Source organism: Panthera tigris, chromosome F2 (assembly GCF_018350195.1).
Source record: "Panthera tigris isolate Pti1 chromosome F2, P.tigris_Pti1_mat1.1, whole genome shotgun sequence".
NCBI classification, from domain to species: domain Eukaryota; kingdom Metazoa; phylum Chordata; class Mammalia; order Carnivora; family Felidae; genus Panthera; species Panthera tigris.
In genome coordinates this window covers 593,475-614,201 of record NC_056676.1, presented here as the reverse complement: position 1 = coordinate 614,201, position 20,727 = coordinate 593,475, and the positions used below count along the sequence as shown (strand labels likewise).

Below are 20,727 nucleotides of genomic sequence, written 5' to 3'. Positions count from 1 at the left end.
ACTCATATGAACTTCAAAGAGTTAAAAGTCAAAGTTTATTTTGAAAGCATTAAGACTTTTAAATACTCTAGATAAGCTATATTTTAAAAATTGTAAAAGGACTGATTTTCCTAATTCTAAAAGTCTGTGGTTCTCAACTGGGGATGTCCTTCTGGGGATATCTTACAACATCTGGAGACATTCACAGCTGTCACAAATGGGACTGGGGGAACTACTGTCATCTAGCAAAAAAAAAGGCTAGAGATGCTATTAAACACCCTACACTACACAGGAAAGTCCCTCTCCCCCCAACAAAGAATTTTTTGGCCTCAAATGGCATTAGTGCCAAGGTTGAGAAACTCTCCTTCAAATTGTCAAAAACATAATAATACAATATGGGGCACCTTGAATGGCTCAGTTGGTTGAACATCTGACTCTTAATTTTGGATCAGGTCACGATCCCAGGGTTGTGGGATCGGGCCCGTGTCCATGCTCAGCATGGAGCCTGCTTAAGATTCTCTCCCTCCTTCTGCCTCTCTCCCCCATTCACACTCTCTCTCTCAAATAAATAAAAAAAAATTTTTTAAACCCACAATATAAAATGCCATCAGAACAGAAACTTGTATTATACTTCTACCACACATTGGCTATCACAGTATTTACCCAAATCAGGTCAGCAAGGAGGCAATAATATAGGAGCAGCACTATGCAGTAGTTGAAAGACCTGGCTTTGCTGTCAGAGACCCTAAGTGGAATCCCAATCAACTCTACATGTTCAAGCTTAAGTTGTTAGCTGTAAAAATAATACTTGTAATACTTATCTCTTAGAGTTGTTGTGAGAAATATTAAATGAGAAAATGTTTCTAAAGGGCTGAGCATAGAGGCCAAGACTCAGTATAGTCATCACTAATACTAAATGTTATAAAAGGATTGATGTTTTTTCCAATACTGAACCCAATATATAACAGAAAGAGGTAAGAAACAAATTTCAATTTACCTTCACTGGCCCCATCTTCTGTACATAAAATATTCTTGTTCCTATTAGAAAATCTGTCTATCCTAGAACTATGTCCATTATCTCTTTGTGATTTAAAAAGCGTTTTATCCTCATCTGACACATCACTTCCACTGGAACTCCATGTTATATCTGTAAGTCCACTGGTACTCTTAGATGCAGCAGTTTCTGTTAAAGAAAAAAGAAAATACATAAACACAATTAACTGATAGTTCTTTATCAGAATAAGATTTTATGCATGTTACTTTGCTGAAATCACAAATAATAAAATTCTAATGATAATGAAAGCAATGTCTTATGCCAAATCTTCCTGCCTGAAGTTCTATGTGCAGCACAAGATTCTTTGAATTAAAACCAAATTACAAGAAGAAAAAGAAGTAGAACAAATTGAGATAAATTATAAAAGACAAGGAAATTGGGGCACAAAGAGAAACTCAAAAAATTAACCGTGAAATAATTACAGAAGTATAACTTCCTAGAATATTTTATGAACCAAAAGAAAAACACAAAACAAACCATAAATCCAATACTTCTGTACAACAGAAATGCTTCTATGTGCCTCCTTTGCCATACTGGGAGCCCTGGTAGCAGTATTGTGCTTAAAAACACTTAACAGCAAACTTTTATTTAACTAAATTTGTTATTTTGAGGTAATAATAGATTCACCTATAGGCATAAGAAGCGATAAAGAGAGCCCTTGCATGCTTTACCCAGTTCCTCCAATGGTAACATTTTGCAAAACATAACATCACAACCAGAATGTTGATTCTGATACACTCAAGACATAGAACAATCCCATCACCATGAGGACATCTTGTGTTACCTTTTCATTTTATTTATCTATTATTATTTTTTCAAATAGGCTTCATGCCCAGTGCAAAGCCCAATGTGGGTTTGAACTCATGACCCGGAGATCAAGACCTGAGCTGAGATCAAGAGTCAGACACTTAAGCAACTGAGCTTCACAGGTGCCCCTTGTATTACCTTTTTTAAAGCCACATCATAGCTACCCTCCTTTCCCCAATTCTGAACCTCTGCAAATGAATCAGTTTTTACACTTTTGTAATTTTGCCATTTCAAGAATGATATACAAATGGAATCATACTATGTGACCCTTCAGGATTGGCTTTTATGTGGCATAATTCCCTGCACGTTCATCCAAGTTGTTCTATGTAGCAACCCTTTCTTTCCATTACTAAGTAGTATTCCATGATTTGGATGCACCAGAGCTTGTTTATCCATTCAATAACTAAAGGGCATCTGTGTTGTTTCTAACTTGGGGTTATTATGAATAAAACTGCTATAAATCTTGCACATGGAGTTTTACGTGAATGCAATTTTCATTCTCTAGGATAAATGTCAAAAGGCAATTGCTGGATTGTACAGTAATTGCATGTTTAGTCTTCTAAGAAACTGCCAAACTATTTTCCAGAGTGGCTGTACCATTTTACAGTTCCATCAGCAATGTATCAGTTTCTCCATATCACTTACAATGTTTGATGTTGTCACCACTTTTTATTTTAGCCATTCTGATAGGTGGAAAACCTAGAAGGAATGGGGCTACTCCATCTTGGTGTAATAGGAAGTTCACAGAAAATTTTTCTGATAGTGATCAGAAAAGGAATACATACTTCATAAAAATCAATTTTTCTACTTATATTTATCTAATTGAGTTATAATGCTAAAACTTAAAAAAAGTACCTTAGACACATTACAATGAGATTAAGAGATTAGATATTATAATTCAAGTTTTACAGAAGAGGAAACAGGCTCAGAAATTAAATGGCTTCGGGCGCCTGGGTGGCTCAGTCAGTTGAGCCTCTGACTTCGGCTCAGGTCATGATCTCACAGCTTGTGGGTTCGAGTCCCGTGTTGGGCTCTGCGCTGACAGCTCAGAGCCTGGAGCCTGCTTCGGATTCTGTGTCTCCCTCTCTCTCTATCCTTTCTCTGCTCATGCTCTGTCTCTCTCTGTCTCAAAAATAAATAAACATTAAAAAAAAGAAGTTAAATGGCTTCATTTAATACATATTTACATAACAACTCTGATATAGTAAACCTTGAGGAAACAGAAAAATAAGAAAACTCCTCCCTCAAGTAATGCATGGTCTGAAAGGTATGAAAAAATGCAACTGCTCCACTTTGTGTTGATCAGGAAAGGAGATTCGCTGACAAGATGATGTCTGAAAATACAGTACTTACAAAGGCACAAAACCAGAAAATAATTATATACATTTATTGACACTTACTTTGTGCCATGAACACCCAGAATTACTAAAGTTGTCTACCTTCAAAATACAAAATTAAACTAAACTTCATCCATATAGATTTAAATAGCTAATAAAAACTAAACTGTGTATATATTGCAAAAGACATTATCAAACCCTTATATTATTATATTATATTATATATTATTATGCATCAAACTGAAAAGGAAGGAGTGGAATGCTATAGACTGAATGCTTATATCTCTTAAAATTTACCCTGTTGAAACTTAATCCCCAATGTGTGAGATTAAGAGGTGGGGATTTGGGGGTGATTAGGTCATGAGGGTGAAGCCCTCATGAATGGCATTAGTAGTCTACAAAAGAAGCCCCCAGAGAGATTGCTGACCCCATCTTCCATGTGAGTCCACAGCAAGATGATACTGTCATGAACCTGAAGTGAGTCTTCACCAGACACTGAATATACTGGACCTCCAACCTCCAGAACTGTGTGAAATAAATTTCTGGTGTTTATAAGCCACCTAGTCTGTAGTATTATTGTTATAGCAGCTTGAACAGACTGAGACAGGAAGTAGAGCTACTGCTATTTTCAGATTCTATAATGAATTTATGGAATTCATAAACCCATGAATTATAGGTACTTTATATAATTTATATAGATAAAATCACTACAGATAAAATGACTTCTAGGAGGAACATCAGCTAGACTGAGAATAGTCACAACACGTAAGCATTTTGGGTAACCATTGCATGCAGGCATTGTGCTAGCACGTGGTGTTACGGACTGAACTGTGTTGCCCCAAAGGTCATTCATATGTTTAAGTTCCAACATCCCGGCATCCCAGAATGTGATTATTTGAAGACAGGGTCTTTACAGAGGTGTCAAATTATTCTAATATGACAAGTGCCCTCACAGGATACAGTCAGGACACCAAGGGGCCAAAGGAGATCCCTGAGGTCCCAAGCCCTGACTCTCCCTGCCCACCCACAGGGTAACTGAGTACGGCAGCAGTCAGCAGCCTCCCTGATATCCATCCCCTTTTTTCCTTACTAACAAAACCCCAATTTTATTTGAGAAGCAACATACATATTTAAAAATCTTTAATTTCACTGAAGTCCCTTTAGTAGAAGTGACCCTATATAACAAGTTCTGGCCAAAGGTTGAGGTCCTGGGGAGGGGACTCCTTTCCAGAAGAAAAGTATACCTGGAGAGAATCCGCAAAGCCCACACTCCTCCTAAGAATTGGGCCCGGAGAATTCAGCTTCCACCTCATGACAGCAAGAACAAACTCCACACTAAGGCTGCCGGACTCAGAACAAGTCTGACTCCCTGAACTTCTTGTTGCAGGAGATAAATTCAACTCCATTTCTTCACACACTCTAACAGTTTCTATGTATTGTAACTGAAAGCTTTCCCTAACTAATTCACCAAGTTAAGAATTTCACTGCCTGAAATAGTACAGTCCTTATATAATAGGTCATAACTTTATTTCCCAAATCAGAAATTTTAAATTCTGGGGCTGTGAGCCTAAGCTAACCTACCGGGCTCTGCTCATTAAGAGTAAATCCAGGAAGGACACATGAAAAATTTTAATAATTACTTATAGGAAGAAAGAAAAAATGTGACAGAGGGTGACAAAGATTAGAGAGAGATTTCTCAAAAATATGTTTTTTACATTTTGGAAAACACAAATATACAGTCTACCCAAACTATGTTAAATAACTTTTTAAAAGAAAGTAAATAAATCAAAGAAGGATATATTAGTCTTATACCTTTTCTGTCAATAAATCAACAAAAATATTACCTTCCTTGGGTCTCAGGGATAATTCAAGGTGATTCTCTGTAACAATCTTCTTTTCAGCCGTTAACAACTGCAGGAAGAAGAAGAAGAAGAAGAAAGAAGAAAGAAGAAAGAAGAAAGAAGAAAGAAGAAAGAAGAAAGAAGAAAGAAGAAAGAAGAAAGAAGAAAGAAGAAGAAGAAATTTATAACAAGGGCTAAAACCAAAACTATTTTGTAATACTCAAAACCTTAAACTATACCCTCCTTAAAATATCCCTGTTTTATTTATATGTACCAGTAAGTATTCCCAAAGCACATACTCCTCATATATATATAAATGTATTTTTATATTTTTCCAGAATCTAAACAGAGAACCATTAAAAGTTTATAATAGTATTCCATTTTGTACATATTTATATTATCAGTATCTCAAAATCCGCACATATACAAAAATTAACTAGAATATCTTGTTGCCAAAAGATTCTAAGGATATAAAAGCATTTCATAAATATATTTCTTGTGAAGAGCAGGATGCTCAAAGATTTTATCTTCTGAGAAACTTCTCAGTATGTAACCTTCATTTACAAAAAAGTACAAAGGTTGTGCCTAGCATAAAGAAGTGACAAAAATGAATTCAAGGTTGAGAAAAGAAGAATGTAGTAATTACTGTATCCTGAAATAAGGAAAGGAATTCCAAAGAAATATAAATACAGTGGCCTGAACACTCAGGAATCTAAGATTTATCTCAAATTTGGCACTCAAGGAAACAATTTTACAACTACTTTACCAGGGTCCCAGAAGTGTCCTGAAATCCTTCTCCACACCTGAGCCATGCTTCAGAGAGAGAGGCAGTTGCCCCCACTGTCCTGAGACCTGCTCTTCTGAACTTCAGTGGACTCCCTCCTGGTAAGGATGGGTATTCTATATCCCAATTTCTTTTTCTCTGCGGAGATTGTTTTTAAAGAAAAAAAAAAAAAAAATGAAATCAACTTCATATATATTAACTTGACATTAACAATGTGGAAACATAGGAATGGCAATGGTGAAGGCATAGTTTTTAAAGGTCTCTGAATCCCCATGTAAAAAAGAGTAACAAGAAAGCAAAACAAAAAGCACAGAAACATGTACAACTAGAGAATAAATTCCAAAATAAAAATGGGTAAGGACAAACATTCAACCCTGCAAAGTCCTGCATATGCTCCTCTCTGAGAGCAAAGCTGTGACAAGTGAAGGAGCAAAGGAGAATTTGATCACAGAGACATGTGGTGTTCACTAGGAAGTGGGGCAGGCGACCTAAGAATGAAATGGTACCTAAAACAGGGTGAGGGCAAGAGTTCCACTCAAGAAGATCCAAAGGAGTGGGGGCAGTCTAGGATACTCAGTACTTGTCAGCCAGGACTACGTTCTTGGACAGGACGCCATACCGTGGAGAAACTGCTAGCAGTGGAATCTGCTAGCAGCACAGGGATGGTACAGACAAAAAAGAAAAGGTCCAAGTGGAGTTGAGGAAGAGAAATGAGCCAGGAAATATCTAAATAACAAATTAACAAGTGGCCATAACTTGCAAACTACAAGAAAACAACAGAAACTAGAAAAGTTATTTTGAATCCTGCCTTCTTCTAAAAATTCACAAAAACTGTAACATAAAAATAAGCAATAGAAAGAGATCAAGTTCAAATCCCATACAAAATTATTATTACAAAAAACAGAAAGGAGTAGAATAACATCCCAACACACAAAGCACAACAAAGACATATTCATAAAACAGAAAAAGTGTAACCTACTATTTGAAAATAAGACATTCAGATTATAAAAACTCAGAAATGAAGTAACAAAACCTAAGAGGTAGAATAAAGTTTAAAAATCAGCTCAGGGAAAGAGCCCAAATGTCCACTGACTGATAAATGGATAAAGAAGACGTTGTATATACACACAATGGACTATTATTCAGCCATAAAAAAAGAATGAAATCTTGCCATTTGCAACAACATGGATGGAACTACAGTGTATTATGCTAAGTGAAATAAGTCACTCAGAGAAAGACAAATACCATATGATTTCACTCATATGTAGAATTTAAGAAACAAAACAGATGAATATGGCAGAGAGAGGGGAGAGAGAGAAACACAAACCATTAAGCAGACTTTTTTTTTTTAATGTTTATTTTTGAGAGAGAGAGCACATACACGAGCGAGTCGGGGAGGGGCAGAGAGAAAGGGAGACATAGAATCCAAAGCAGGCTCCAGAGCCCAATGCAGGGCTCAAAACCACAAATTACAAGATCATGACCCGAGCTGAAGTCAGACACTTAACTGACTGAGCCATGCAGGGACACCAAACAGACTCTTAAATATAGAGAACAAGTTGAGGGTTGGTAGGGAGGAGATGGGCGGGGGATGAGTTAAATGATGGGGATTAAGGAGGGCACTTGTAATGAGCACTGAGTGTTATATGTAAGTGATGACTCACTAAATTCTACTCCTGAAATTAATATTACACTATACATTAACTAAAAAATTTAACTAAAAGCTTAAAACAAAAAATAAAGTGACATATTCTCTTAACATGGAAAAAAAATCCGCTCAGGAAAAAAAAAGACTAAACTGGAAGGAATCCAAGAACAAGTAGCTATCACAGATAATATCTTAAGAGATATAGAAAGTAATAAGGTAGAAATTTTAAATTTCACCCACCTCCGATGAAGAAAATAAAAGGATTCAAGAGAAAGAGTGATTAAATCTCTCAGGATCCAACATACAGATAAGAACAATCCTTGAAGAAGAAAACCAAGATAATGGGATAGAACAAATTTTTTTAAAGACTTAATACCTATTTTCTCAAACTGTTCCAAAAAATAGAAATGGAAGGAAAGCATCCAAACTCATTCTATGAAGCCAGCATTACCCTGATTCCAAAACCAGACAAAGACCCCACTAAGAAGAATTATAGGCCTATATCCTTCATGAACCTGGATGCAGAAATCCTCAACAAGATATTAGCAAATCGAATTCAACAGTACATTAAAAGAATTATTCACCATGATCAAGTGGGATTTATTCCTGGGCTTCAGAGCTGCTTCAATATTCACAAATCACTCAAGGTGATACTCCACATTAATCAAAGAAAGGATAAGAACCATATGATCCTCTCAGATACAACATTTGACAAAACACAGCATGCTTTCTTGATAAAAACCCTCAAGAAAGTAGGGATAGAAGAAACATACCTCAACATCATAAAAGCCATAAATGAAAGGCCCACAACTAATATCATCATCAATGGGGAAAAACAGAGCTTTCCCCCTAAGGTCAGGAACACGACAAGCATGTCCACTATCACCACTGTTGTTCAACATAGTATTGGAAGTCCTAGCCTCAGCAATCAGACAACAAAAAGAAATAAGAGGCATACAAATTGGCAAAGAAGAAGTCAAACTTTCACTCTTTATACATGACATGATACTCTATATGGAAAACCTGAAAGATTCCACCAAAAAACTACTAGAGCTGATATAGGAATTCAGCAAAGCCACAGGATACAAAATCAAAGTACAGAAACTGGTTGCATTTCTATACACCAATAATGAAGCAGCTGAAAGAGAAATCAAGGAATCAATCCCATTTATAATTACACCAAAAATCAGAAGATAGCTAGGAATAAACTTAACCAAAGAGGTAAAAGATCTGTATGCTGAAAACTATAGAAAGCTTATCAAAGAAATTGAGTAATACACAAAGAAATGGAAAAGCTCACAGATTGGGAGAACAAATATTGTTAAAATGTCTATACTACCCACAGAGAACAAACTAAGGGTTGGGGGCGGGGGCAGAAGAGAGGAAAAAGAGGTGATGGGCATTGAGGAGGGCATTTGTTGGGATGAACACTAGATGTTGTATGTAAGTGATGAATCATGGGAATCTACTCCCTAAATCAAGAGCACACTGTATACACTGTATGTTAGCTAACTTGACAATAAAATATATTTTTTAAAAAATGTCTATACTACTCAAAGCAATCTACACATTCAACACAATCCCTATCAAACTAAAACCAGAATTCTTCACAAAGCTAGAACAAACAATCCTAAAATGTGTATGGAACATGAAAAGGCCCCGAATAGTCAAAGTAATATTGAAAAAGAAAATCAAAGCTGGATGCATCACAATTCCAGACTTCAAGCTGTTTTACAAAGCTGTAATTATCAAGACAGTATGGCACTGGCACAAAAACAGACACGTAGATCATTGGAACAGAATAGAAACAGAACAAAGAACCCAGAAATGGACCCACAAATGTATGGCCAACTAATCTTCAACTAAGCAGGAAAGACTATCCATTGGAAAAAATAGTCTCTTCAGCAAATGGTGCTGGGAAAACGGGCCAGTGACATGCAGAAGAATGAACCTGGACTCCTTCCTTACACCATACACAAAAATAAATTCAAAACAGATGAAACACCTAAATGTGAGACAGGAAACCATCAAAATCCTACAGGAGAAAACCAGCAGCAACCTTTTTTTTTTTACCTTGGCTGTAGCAACTTCTTATTTGACAAGTCTCTGGAGGCAAGGGAAAGAAAAGCAAAACTTAACGATTGGGACCTCATTAAGATAAAAAGCTTCTGCAGGGACCCCTAGGTGGCTCAGTCAGTTAAGCATCCGACTTCGGCTCAGGTCATGATATCGCAGTTCACTGGTTCAAGCCCTGCGTTCAGCTCTGTGCTCAGAGCCTGGAGCCTGCTTCGGATTCTGTGTCTCCCTCTCTCTCGCAAAAATAAAAATAAACATTAAAAAAAAAAAAAAAAGATTCTGCATAGTGAGGAAACAATCAACAAAACTAAAAGACAACTGATGGAGTGGGAGAAGATACGTGCAAATGACATATTGGATAAAGAGTTAGTATCTAAAATGTATAAAGAACTTATCAAACTCAACACTCAAAAAACAAATAATCCAGTGAAGAAATCAGCAGAAGACAACAGACACTTTTCCAGAGAAGACATCCAGATGTCTAACACACATGAAAAGATGCTCAGTATCACTTATCATCAGGGAAATACAAATCAAAACCACAATGAGATACTACCTCACACCCGTCAGAATGGCTAAAATTAACAAGTTAGGAAACAACAGATGTTCGCAAGGATGTGACCTTTTGCACTGTTGGCGGGAACGCAAACTGGTGTAGCCACTCTGGAAAACAGTGTGGAGGTCCCTCAAAAAATTAAAAGTAGAACTACCTTATAACCCAACAATTGCACTACTAGGAATTTATCCAAAGGATACAAAAATGCTGATTCGGAGGGGCACATGCACTCCCAATGTTTACAGCAGCTCTATCAAAAACAGCCAAAGTATGGAAAGAGCCCAAATATCTATCGACAAATGGATAAAGAAGATGTAGTGTGTGTGTGTGTGTGTGTGTGTGTGTGTGTGTGTATCTACATATACATACATATACACATATGCATATACATACATATACGCACATGTATATACATATGCATATACGTATGTATGTATATAATGGAACACTACTCAGTGATCCAAAAGAATGAAATCTTGCCATGTGCTACAACGTGGATAAAACTAGAGTATATTATGCTATGCAAAATATGTCAGTTAGAGAAAGACAAATATAATTTCACTTATATGTAAAATTTAAGAAAGACAACAGATGAAAATAGGGGAAGGGAAGGAAAAATAAGAAAACAGAGAGGGAAGCAAACCATAAGAGACTCTTAAATATAGAGAACAAAATGAGGGTTGCTGGAGTGGAGGTCAGTGGGGGGATGGACTAAATGGGTAATAGGCATTAAAGAGGGCACTTACTGGGATGAACACTGGGTGTTATATGTAATAGATAAATCCCTGGGCTCTACTCATGAAACCAAGATGACACTATGTTTACTAACTTGTATTTAAATATAAAAAAAAAGATGTGAGGGGTGTGTGTACATATATATACATATATGTACACATATATATGTACATGTATATATATACATGTACACATATATATGTGTACATATATATACATGTACATATATATGTGTACATATATATGTACACACATCCCATATATGTGATGGGTAATGTGGACTATTACCCATCAAAAAGAATGAAATCTTGCCATTTGCAGCAACATGGATGGACCTAGAGGATATAATGCTAAGCGAAATAAGTCAGAGAAAGACAAATACCATATGATTTCACTCATGTGGAATTAAAGAGACTAATGAACAAAGGGAAAAAAAGAGAGACAAAACAAGAACCAGACTCTTAACTATAAGAGAACAAACTGATGGGTACCAGAGGGAAGGTGAATTGGGGAATGGGGGTAATTGTGGATAGGACTTAAATAGTACATTTACTATGATGAGCAATGAGTAATATATAGAATTGTTGAATCATAATATTATACACCTGAAACGAACACACACTGTGTGTTAACTATAGCTGGAATTAAAAAAAAAACAACCTACCTTAACAAAAAATAAAGTGAGAAGTGTTACTCTACCCAATGTTAAGGACTATCTTATGGCTACAATAATCAAAACAGTGATTTTGACAAAGAAACTGAAACACAGATGAGTGGAACACTTCAAAAACCAGAAACAGACACTGACAGAAGTATTCAATTGTTTTTTGACAAAAAAACAAAACTTTATGTGTGTGTGTGTGTGTGTGTCTGTGTGTGTGTGTGTGTGTGTATGTGTATACATACAGTACTACACAACTGAATATCCATAAGCAAAAAAATAACAACAATGAGAAGGATTTCAACCTAATGTCTTATACAAAAATTAACTCAAAATACGGAACAAATTTGAATGGTACTAAGATTCATCTCCTAAACCAGGACGCTCTATCAATAATGGTAGCAGTAGCTTTTTGCCTATCACATAAACACAAAAACAGAGTCAAGAAAAATGAGGAATCAGAGGAATATATACCAAATGAAAGAAGATAAAACTTTAGGAAAAACTTAATGAAACAGGAAAAAGTAATTCACCTGATAAAGTATTCTAAGTAATGGTCATAAAGAAGCTCATTGATCTGGGAAGAAAAATGGACTAAGCAGAGTAAGAACTTCAAAAAAGAGCTTAAACAAGGGTAAGAAAAGTACCAAATTGAAGTCTCAGAGCTGAAGAAATAACTGAACTGAAAAATACACTAAGGGCTCGACAGACTAGATGAAGCAGAAAGATTAGTGAATTGGAAAACAGAGCAAATGAACTCACCTAATCACAGCAGGAAAAAAAAATGAATGAAAAAATGAAGATAGCTTACCTATAAGACAACATCAAGTGGTATAACATTTGCACCATAAGGGTCTCAGAAGGGGAAGAGAGTGAAAGAGATTAAAAAAAAAAAAAAACTGTTTGAATAAATAATGGCTGAATATATCACTAGTTTGGGTAAAGAAAGACATCCAGATCCAGGAAACCCAGAGAATTAAAAAAAAAAAAAAAAAAAAAAAAAAAAAAAAAAAAAAAAAAGATGAGCCAAAAGAGCTACACCAATACACATTAAAAACAAAATGTCAAAAGCTAAAGACAACGACTCTCAAAAGCAGCAAGTAAAAAACAACTTGCTATGTACAAGGAAACCCCCATGGGAAATCAGCAGATTTTTCAGCCAGGAAAAGGGAATGATATGATATATTAAAAGATACTATACTATACTGTAATATATATAATAAATGATAAAAGAGACAATATATTAAAAGAACTGGGCGGGGGGGGAAGCACTTACAACCAAAAATACTCTAGCCAGCAAGGTTATCATTCAGGATTGTAGGGGAGATAAGGAGTTCCCAGACAAAAAAATTAAAGGAGTCCATCGCCATGCAACCAGTAATAGAAGTAATATTAAGAGACTTCTCCAAGCTGAAAAGAAAAGGCATAATTAGTAACAAGAAAACATAAAAGTAAAATCCTACTAGGAAAGGTATATATGTAATAACAACAGTGGATTGATCACTTATAAAGCTAGTGTGAACATTAAAAAACAAAAGTAATAACAAGATCACTAAAACAGGTAAGGCAAACACAAAAATATGTAAAATATGACATCAAAAAAAAAAAAAAAAAAAAAGCCAGGGTGGGGGAGTGTGTGTGGAATAAAAAGGTAGATTGATTTGTTTGTTTTTTAAGTAGTCTTCACACCCAGCGGGGATCCCAATGCGGGGCCTGAACTCACAACCATGAAATCAAGACCTGAGCCAAGATCAAGAGTTGGACATTCAACCAACTGAGCCATGCAGGCACCCAAAAATGTAGTTTTAAAATGCATTCAAACTGAAGCTGCTATCTACTTTAAATAGACTGCTATATGCACAGGCTAATAGATATAGATATAGATATAGATATAGATATAGATATAGATATAGATATAGATATATAGACACACACACATATATATATTATATATATGCACAGGCATATATATAATATATATATATAACCACAAAGCAAAAACCTATAGTATATACACAAAAGATAATGAGAAAGGAACTTAACATAACACTAAATAAAATCATCAAACCATAGGGAAGAAAGTAAGACAAGAAAAAGGGAACAGAGAGGAACTACAAAACAGCCAGAAAACAAGTAACAAAAGAGCAGTAAATACATAACTATCGATGATTATTTCAAAGGCAAGTGGACTAAATTCTATCATAAGACACAGAATGGCTGAATTGATTAAAAAAAAAAAAAATCTGTACTACCTACAAAAACTCACCTTAAGTGTGAAGAGACATAAAGACTGAAATTGAATGGATAGAAAAAGATGTTCCATGCATTGGAAACCAAAAGAAAGCTGGGGTGACTAGTTATACCAAACAAAATAGACTCTAAAAGAGTGTAACAAAAGACAAAAAAAAAAAAAAGGATATTACATAATGATAAAAGTGTCTAATCCAACAAGAAGATATAACATTTGTAAATACTTATGCACCCAACAAAGAAGCACCTAAATATAAATGAATCTAAAGAGAAAAATTGCCAGCAATACAATAATAGTAAGGAACTTTCATAGTCCTCTTAAATCAATGGATAGATCGTCCAGACAGAAAATCAATAGGAAACATCAGCCCTAAAAAAGACATTAGACCAGAAAGACCTAATGGATAAATACAGAACATTCCAGCCAAAAGCAAAAGAATACACATTCTTCTCCAGTGTACCTCGAACATTCTCCAGTATAAATCGTATGTCAGAACGCAAACAAGTTTCAATAAATTTAGAAATATTAAAATCACATCAAGCATCTTTTTCAACCAAAATGGTATGAGCTCTTTCACACAAAATAGGTATCAATTACAAGAAGAAAACTGGTAAACTCACAAATATGTAGAGCTTAAACATGCCACTGAACAATTGATGGGTAAATGAAGAAATCAAATGTGAAATCAGAAATAACTTGAGACAAATGAAAATGGAAATACTACATACCAAAGACAGGATGCAGTAAAAGCAGCTCTAAAAGGAAAGTTGACAGTGATACATGCCCTACTTGAAGAAACATGGAGAAAGGATAAATATCATGTACACCATATACATCTCACACACACACAACATGGAATACTAGTCTGCCATAAAAAAGATAAAAATCTCACCATCTGTGATAACATGAATGGACTTTATGCTAATATTATATAATATGCTATATAATATGCTAATATGCTAAATGAGATAAGTCAGACAAAGACAAAAACAAATACTGTATGATTTCACTTATATGTAGAATCTTTCAAAAAAATTAACAAAACAAAACTTGTACATATGGAGACTAAAACGGTGGTTACCAGAGGGGACAGGGGTTGAGGGTAGGTAAAATTGGTGAAGGGGGTCAAAAGCTATAAACTTCCAATTATAAAGTAAATAAGTCATGGAAGTGTAATGTACAGCATGGTGACCATAGTCAATAATGGAAAGTTGCCAAGAGAATAAATCTTAATCACAAGAAAAAAAGTTTTTGTAATTTTGTATCGGGATGAATGGTAACTAGATTTATTGCAGTGATCATTCTGCAGTATATGCAAATATCAAGCCATTATGCTATATACCCGAAACCTATATATTGTTAATTATACATCAATTTAAAAAAATAAGTAAAAGACATGAATGGATATTTCACCAAAAACGATAGATTTGGCAAGTAAACACATAAAACAGATTCAATATCCTTAGCCATCATGGAAATATAAATTAAAATAATAATTAGTTAATAACACACACCTATCAGAGTGACTAAAATAAAAAATGTGATGGTCAAACTTGCAGAATAATCTCTTATTAGAGGTAAGGACCTCTAATAACCCACTCCTTCATAAAAGGAATAAGAAGAATAGCAAAAATAGTCTATCTAATTTTTCACAACTATAGGCTTGCAACAATCTGAATAGAATTTACCCAAGAAAACAACTAAATCTCAACATAAACAATAAACTTCGTGTGTTTTAACTTGCCCTAGTTTCATACCCCCCTATCTAGTTTCATGGCAGCTTTGAAAAGCAGTAGCCTCATAACCAGAGTAGCTGTGTAAACCAGCAGCCTAGCAGTCACAGGAGAGAGGAAATTGCATTTAGAGCTCCTCAAAAGGCCCTATCCCCAGAGTACTATCATAATCTGACCTGCCTGGCAGCTTTTAGGAAAAAACTTATAAACAGAATTTATAATTTGATTCAGCAGCTCATTCAATGGGAAAAGTCCTATCCCCAGGGCATGTCTCTAAAAGAGTCAGCAGCAATTAATTATTAATTAATTATTGCTAAACAAATTATAATTGCAGATGTGTGAAGCAGCAATAGTGGTTTAAGGAACCAAGACTGGCCAAATATACCTAAAAGGAAGATCTGGAGAATGCGGTCCATAGGCAGCTTGAAAAGAGCTGACATATTCCTGGGGATCTAGAATGCTATTTGCATGTACAAAACTGTATCCATGCTGAGGAAAAAAACTAAGAAAGCCCAAATCTCTCAACTCTGGATAACCATGAAGCCCTCCCTGCACAAGGAGAAAGTAATAGTTGATTATATACTGCCAGAGTATAGAATGCATGCCTCAAAAACACAGAATCCCTTGGTAAAGGATGAAAGACTTATTGGCTCTAGGTACTTAAAGAAATCGCTGTGCAATAATTCACAGGCAAGTAAACTAACCATGTAGTGTCTTTAGTAACTACACACAACAGGATATACGAACTTTACAAAATTAGCCTAGAAAGGTCATTAAACAAACAAAACAAATTGCAACAACAACAAAAACACCACTCTGAGGAGGAAGTGGGGGAACTTAATGTCCACATTATATTATTTAAAATCTTTACTTTTCAACAAAAAAATTGAAAGACAAATGAATAAATAGGAAAAGTATGACAAGGAAAAAGCAAGCAAGAGAAAATGTACTTGAGGGAGCCCAGAAGTTTGAATCAGTACACAAAGCTTTAAGTCAACTATTACAAATAAGCTCAAAATTAAAAATATGGAAGTTATGTCTAAAATACTTTAATTATAAAAATGCCTCACCAAATAGAAAATATAAATACGTAGCAATTATTTAACAACAACAACAACAACAAAAACCCACAAATATTACAATCAAATAGAAGTTTAGGAGTTGACTAATACAAAAACTAAAATGAAGTCACTAGATAGGCTCAACAGATTTGAACTGGCAGAAAAATCAGCAAACTTTAGACAGGACAAAACAGATTATCTGAACTGAAGAACAGAAAGAAAAAAGGCTGAAGACAAATGAACACAACCTCTGAGACCTGTGGGACACTATCAGGTATACAAATATATGCAAATTAAGAATTTCAGAAGAAAAGGAGAGAAATAAGCAACAGAAATTTTACTTGAATAGAGCCCTAAAACCTCAAATTTCATGAAATATCATACATCCAAAAAGCTCAAAGAACTTCAACTAAGATAAACTCAAAGAGACTCACCACAGACACATCATGCCAACTGGTGAAAAACAAAGAGAAATCACAAAAGCAGAAAAACATAAATGAATTATCATGTAAAACGAGCCTCAATAAAATTAACAGCTGACTTCCCATGAGAAATCATGAAGATGCCCTCAAACAACGTAATACACATTCTTCCCACATAAACATGAAATATTCTTTTGGACAGATCATATTTTAGGCCATAAAACAAACCTCAATAAACTTAAAAAGAGTGAGATTAATAACATTCTTGAACAAGAACACAATGAAATTAAAAACTAAAAAGAAATAAAACTGAAAAATCACAATGTAGAGATTAAACAACACATTCCTAAATAATAACAGATAAAAGAAAAAAAAATCACAAGAAAAATTAGAAGATGCTTTGGGAAGAACAAAAATATACCAAAACTTTTTTTGAAAAAGGTCTATCAAAAAGATTTATTTGCTTTAAAATGCATTCATTTCCAGAAGGATTGTTAATAAAACATTACAATTTCTCATCCTCTGTAATAGAGTATTGAAAATGAGTTGTGGTATGGTAGCAAACACTGCAGGTATTAAGTGCAATGAGCCTGTGATGCCTTTATAAATCTGAAACCCATGTAGGACAATAAATTAACAATGAAAAAGACAAGAGCATCTAACTGCTGTCTGGTTATCTCCTTGCAATGCTTCAGCTTATAAGTTGTGCTCATTCAACATAAAATTAGGTCTTTCAAATTGTAAGGCGGATTTTTGCTGATATATTCCTAGTGCGAAAAAAATAGTACCTTACCACAAAAATATTTTTATGGCACAAAATTTAAGTTGTTCCATAGTGGTTCACATAGGTGTAATAACAAATAGGCATAGGGCGCATGGGTGGCTCTGTCAATGGAGTGTCAGACCTTGATTTCGGCTCAAGTCTTGATCCCAGGGTCATGGGATCCAGCCCCGTGTCAGGAGCTGCCCCTCTCCCCTGCTTGCATACACTCGCTCTCTAAAATAAGAAATAAAAAATAATAAATAGGCACAAGAAAATAAAATTCCTGTAAACTATAAAGAAGTAAATTTCACCTTTTTCTGCCTGTAGACAACGCCAAGTAAGCATCGGTAAAGTCTCCCCACCCACTGCTGTCATATCTAAGTCAGAATCTCCCAAAGAGCCTGAACAGCTGCGGTAGCTTTTCACAGGAGGTTTGAGCTTTCAAACAACCGATGAGAGTCTGAGAGTCCGATGAGAGTCCCCATTTTGAGCAATGGGGAACACTTATGGACTGTGTGGTAATGACAGATACCAAATACCAAGCGCTCCAGAGGCTTTGGGTCTGTCACGTTTGCCACTGTGGAAAAGGTGGATGCAGCAATGAATGCAAGGCCACACAAAATGGATGGAAGAGTTGTAGAACCAAAGAGGGCTGTCTCAAGAGAAGATTCTCAAGACCTGGTGCCCACTTAACAGCGAAAAAGATTTTTGTCAGTGGCATTAGACACTAAAAAACATCATCTAAGAGATTATTTCGAACAGTATGGGAAAACTGAAGTGATTAAAATCATGACTGATCAAGGCAGTGACAAAAAGAGAGCCTTTGCTTTTGTAACGTTTGATGATCATGACTCTGTAGACAAGACTGTCATTCAGAAATACCATACTGTGAATGGCCACAACGGTGAAGTAGGGAGAGCTTATTTAAGCAAGAGATGGCTAGTGCTTCATCCAACCAAGGAGGTCAAAGTGGTTCTGAGAACTTTGCTGGTGGTCATGGAGGTGGTTCTGGTGGGAATGACAACTTTGGTTGTGGAGGAAACTTCAGAGGGTGAGGTGGCTTTGGTGGCAGTCAACAGGGTGGTGGATATGGGGATGGCTATAATGGATTTGGTAATGATGGAAGCAACTATGGAGATGGTGGAAGCTATAATGATTTTGGAAATTACAACAATCAATCTTCAAATTCTGGACCCATGAAAGGAGGAAATTTTGGAGACAGAATCTCTGGCCCCTGTGGTGGTGGAGGCCAATACTTTGCCAAACCACAAAACCAAGGTGACCATGGTGGTTCCAGCAGCAGCAGTAGCTATGGCAGTGGCAGAAGGTTTTACTATGTTTACTGCCAGGAAACAAGGCTTAGCAGGAGAGGAGAGCCAGAGAAGTGGCAGGGAAGCTACAGGTTACAACAGATTTGTGAACTCAGCCAAGCACAGTGATGGCAGGGTCTAGCTGCTACAAAGAAGACATGTTTTAGACAATGTACATTGACAAAAAATCTGAGGACTGTATTTGTGATTAATTGTATAACAGGTTATTTTAGTTTCTGTTCTCTGGAAAGTTTAAAGCATTCCAAAAAAGGGTTTTAATGTAGATTTTTTTTTTTTTTGCACCCATGCTGTTGATTGTTAAATATTAATCATAGTCTGATCATGACGCTGAATAAATGTGTCTTAAAAAAAAAAAGTAAATTCTTTCTCTGCATCTATTGAGGGGATCATATGGTTCTTATCCTTCCTTTTATTGATGTGATGAATCACGTTGTTTTGTGGATATTGAACCAGCCCTGCATCCCAGGTATAAATCCCACTTGGTCGTGGTGAATAATTGTTTTAATATATTGTTGGAGCTGGTTGGCTAATATCTTGTTGAGTATTTTTGCATCTTTGTTAATCAGAGAAATTGGTCTATAGTCCTTTTTACTGGGGTCTCTGGTTTTGGAATCAAGGTAATGCTGGCTTCATAGAAAGAGTTTGGAAGTTTTCCTTCCATATCTATTTTTTGGAACAGCTTCAAGAGAATAGGTGTTAACTCTTCCTTAAATGTTTGGTAGAATTCCCCTGGAAAGCCATCTGGCCCTGTACTCTTGCTTTTTGGCAGATTTTTGATTACTAATTCCATTTCCTTACTGGTTATGGGTCTGTTCAAATTTTCTATTTCTTCCTGTTTCAGTTTTGGTAGTGTATATGTTTCTAGGAATTTGTCCATTTCTTCCAGATTGCCCATTTTATTGGCATACAATTGCTCATAATATTCTCTTATTATTGTTTTTATTTTTGCTGTGTTGGTTGTGATCTCTCCTCTTTCATTCTTGGTTTTATTTATTTGGGTCCTTTCTTTTTTCTTTTTAATCAAACTGGCTAGTGATTTATCAATTTTGTTAATTCTTTCCAAGAACCAACTTCTGGTTTCATTGATCTGTTCTGGTTTTTTTTTTGGTTTCGATAGCATTAATTTCTGCTCTAATCTTTATTATTTCCTGTCTTCTGCTGATTTGGGGTTTTATTTGCCGTTCTTTTTCCAGCTCCTTAAGGCGTAAGGTTAGGTTGTGTATCTGAGATCTTTCTTCCTTCTTTAAAAAGGTCTGGATGGGGCGCCTGGGTGGCGCAGTCGGTTGAGCATCCGACTTCAGCCAGGTCACGATCTCGCGGTCCGTGAGTTCGAGCCCCGCGTCAGGCTCTGGGCTGATGGCTCGGAGCCTGGAGCCTGTTTCCGATTCTGTGTCTCCCTCTCTCTCTGCCCCTCCCCCGTTCATGCTCTGTCTCTCTCTCTCTGTCCCAAAAATAAATAAAAAAAAATAAAAAAAAATAAAAAAAAAAAAAAATAAAAAGGTCTGGATTGCTATACACTTTCCTCTTATGACCTAACAACTCAGGCAACAACAGATGTTGGTGAGGATGAGGAGAAAGAGGATCTCTTTTGCATTGCTGGTGGGAATGCAAGCTGGTGCAGCCACTCTGGAAAACAGTATGGAGGTTGCTCAAAAAACTGAAAATAGAACTACCCTACGACCCAGCAA

At 35.8% G+C, this 20,727-nt stretch overlaps 1 protein-coding gene and 1 pseudogene across 1 annotated transcript in view; one reads left to right on the top strand and one right to left on the bottom strand.

The window, feature by feature from the left end:
• SPIDR (scaffold protein involved in DNA repair) overlaps positions 1-20,727 on the bottom strand; it is a 487,708-nt gene that overhangs the window by 452,306 nt on the left and 14,675 nt on the right. Inside the window, exons 2-4 of the mRNA XM_042972730.1 lie at positions 5,785-5,940; positions 5,022-5,088; positions 977-1,162 (exon numbers count right to left, since the gene is read on the bottom strand). Coding sequence (XP_042828664.1) covers positions 977-1,162; positions 5,022-5,088; positions 5,785-5,940 — 409 coding nt within the window. The remainder of the gene's footprint in view (positions 1-976; positions 1,163-5,021; positions 5,089-5,784; positions 5,941-20,727) is intronic.
• On the top strand, positions 16,000-19,147 carry LOC102965405 (annotated as a pseudogene).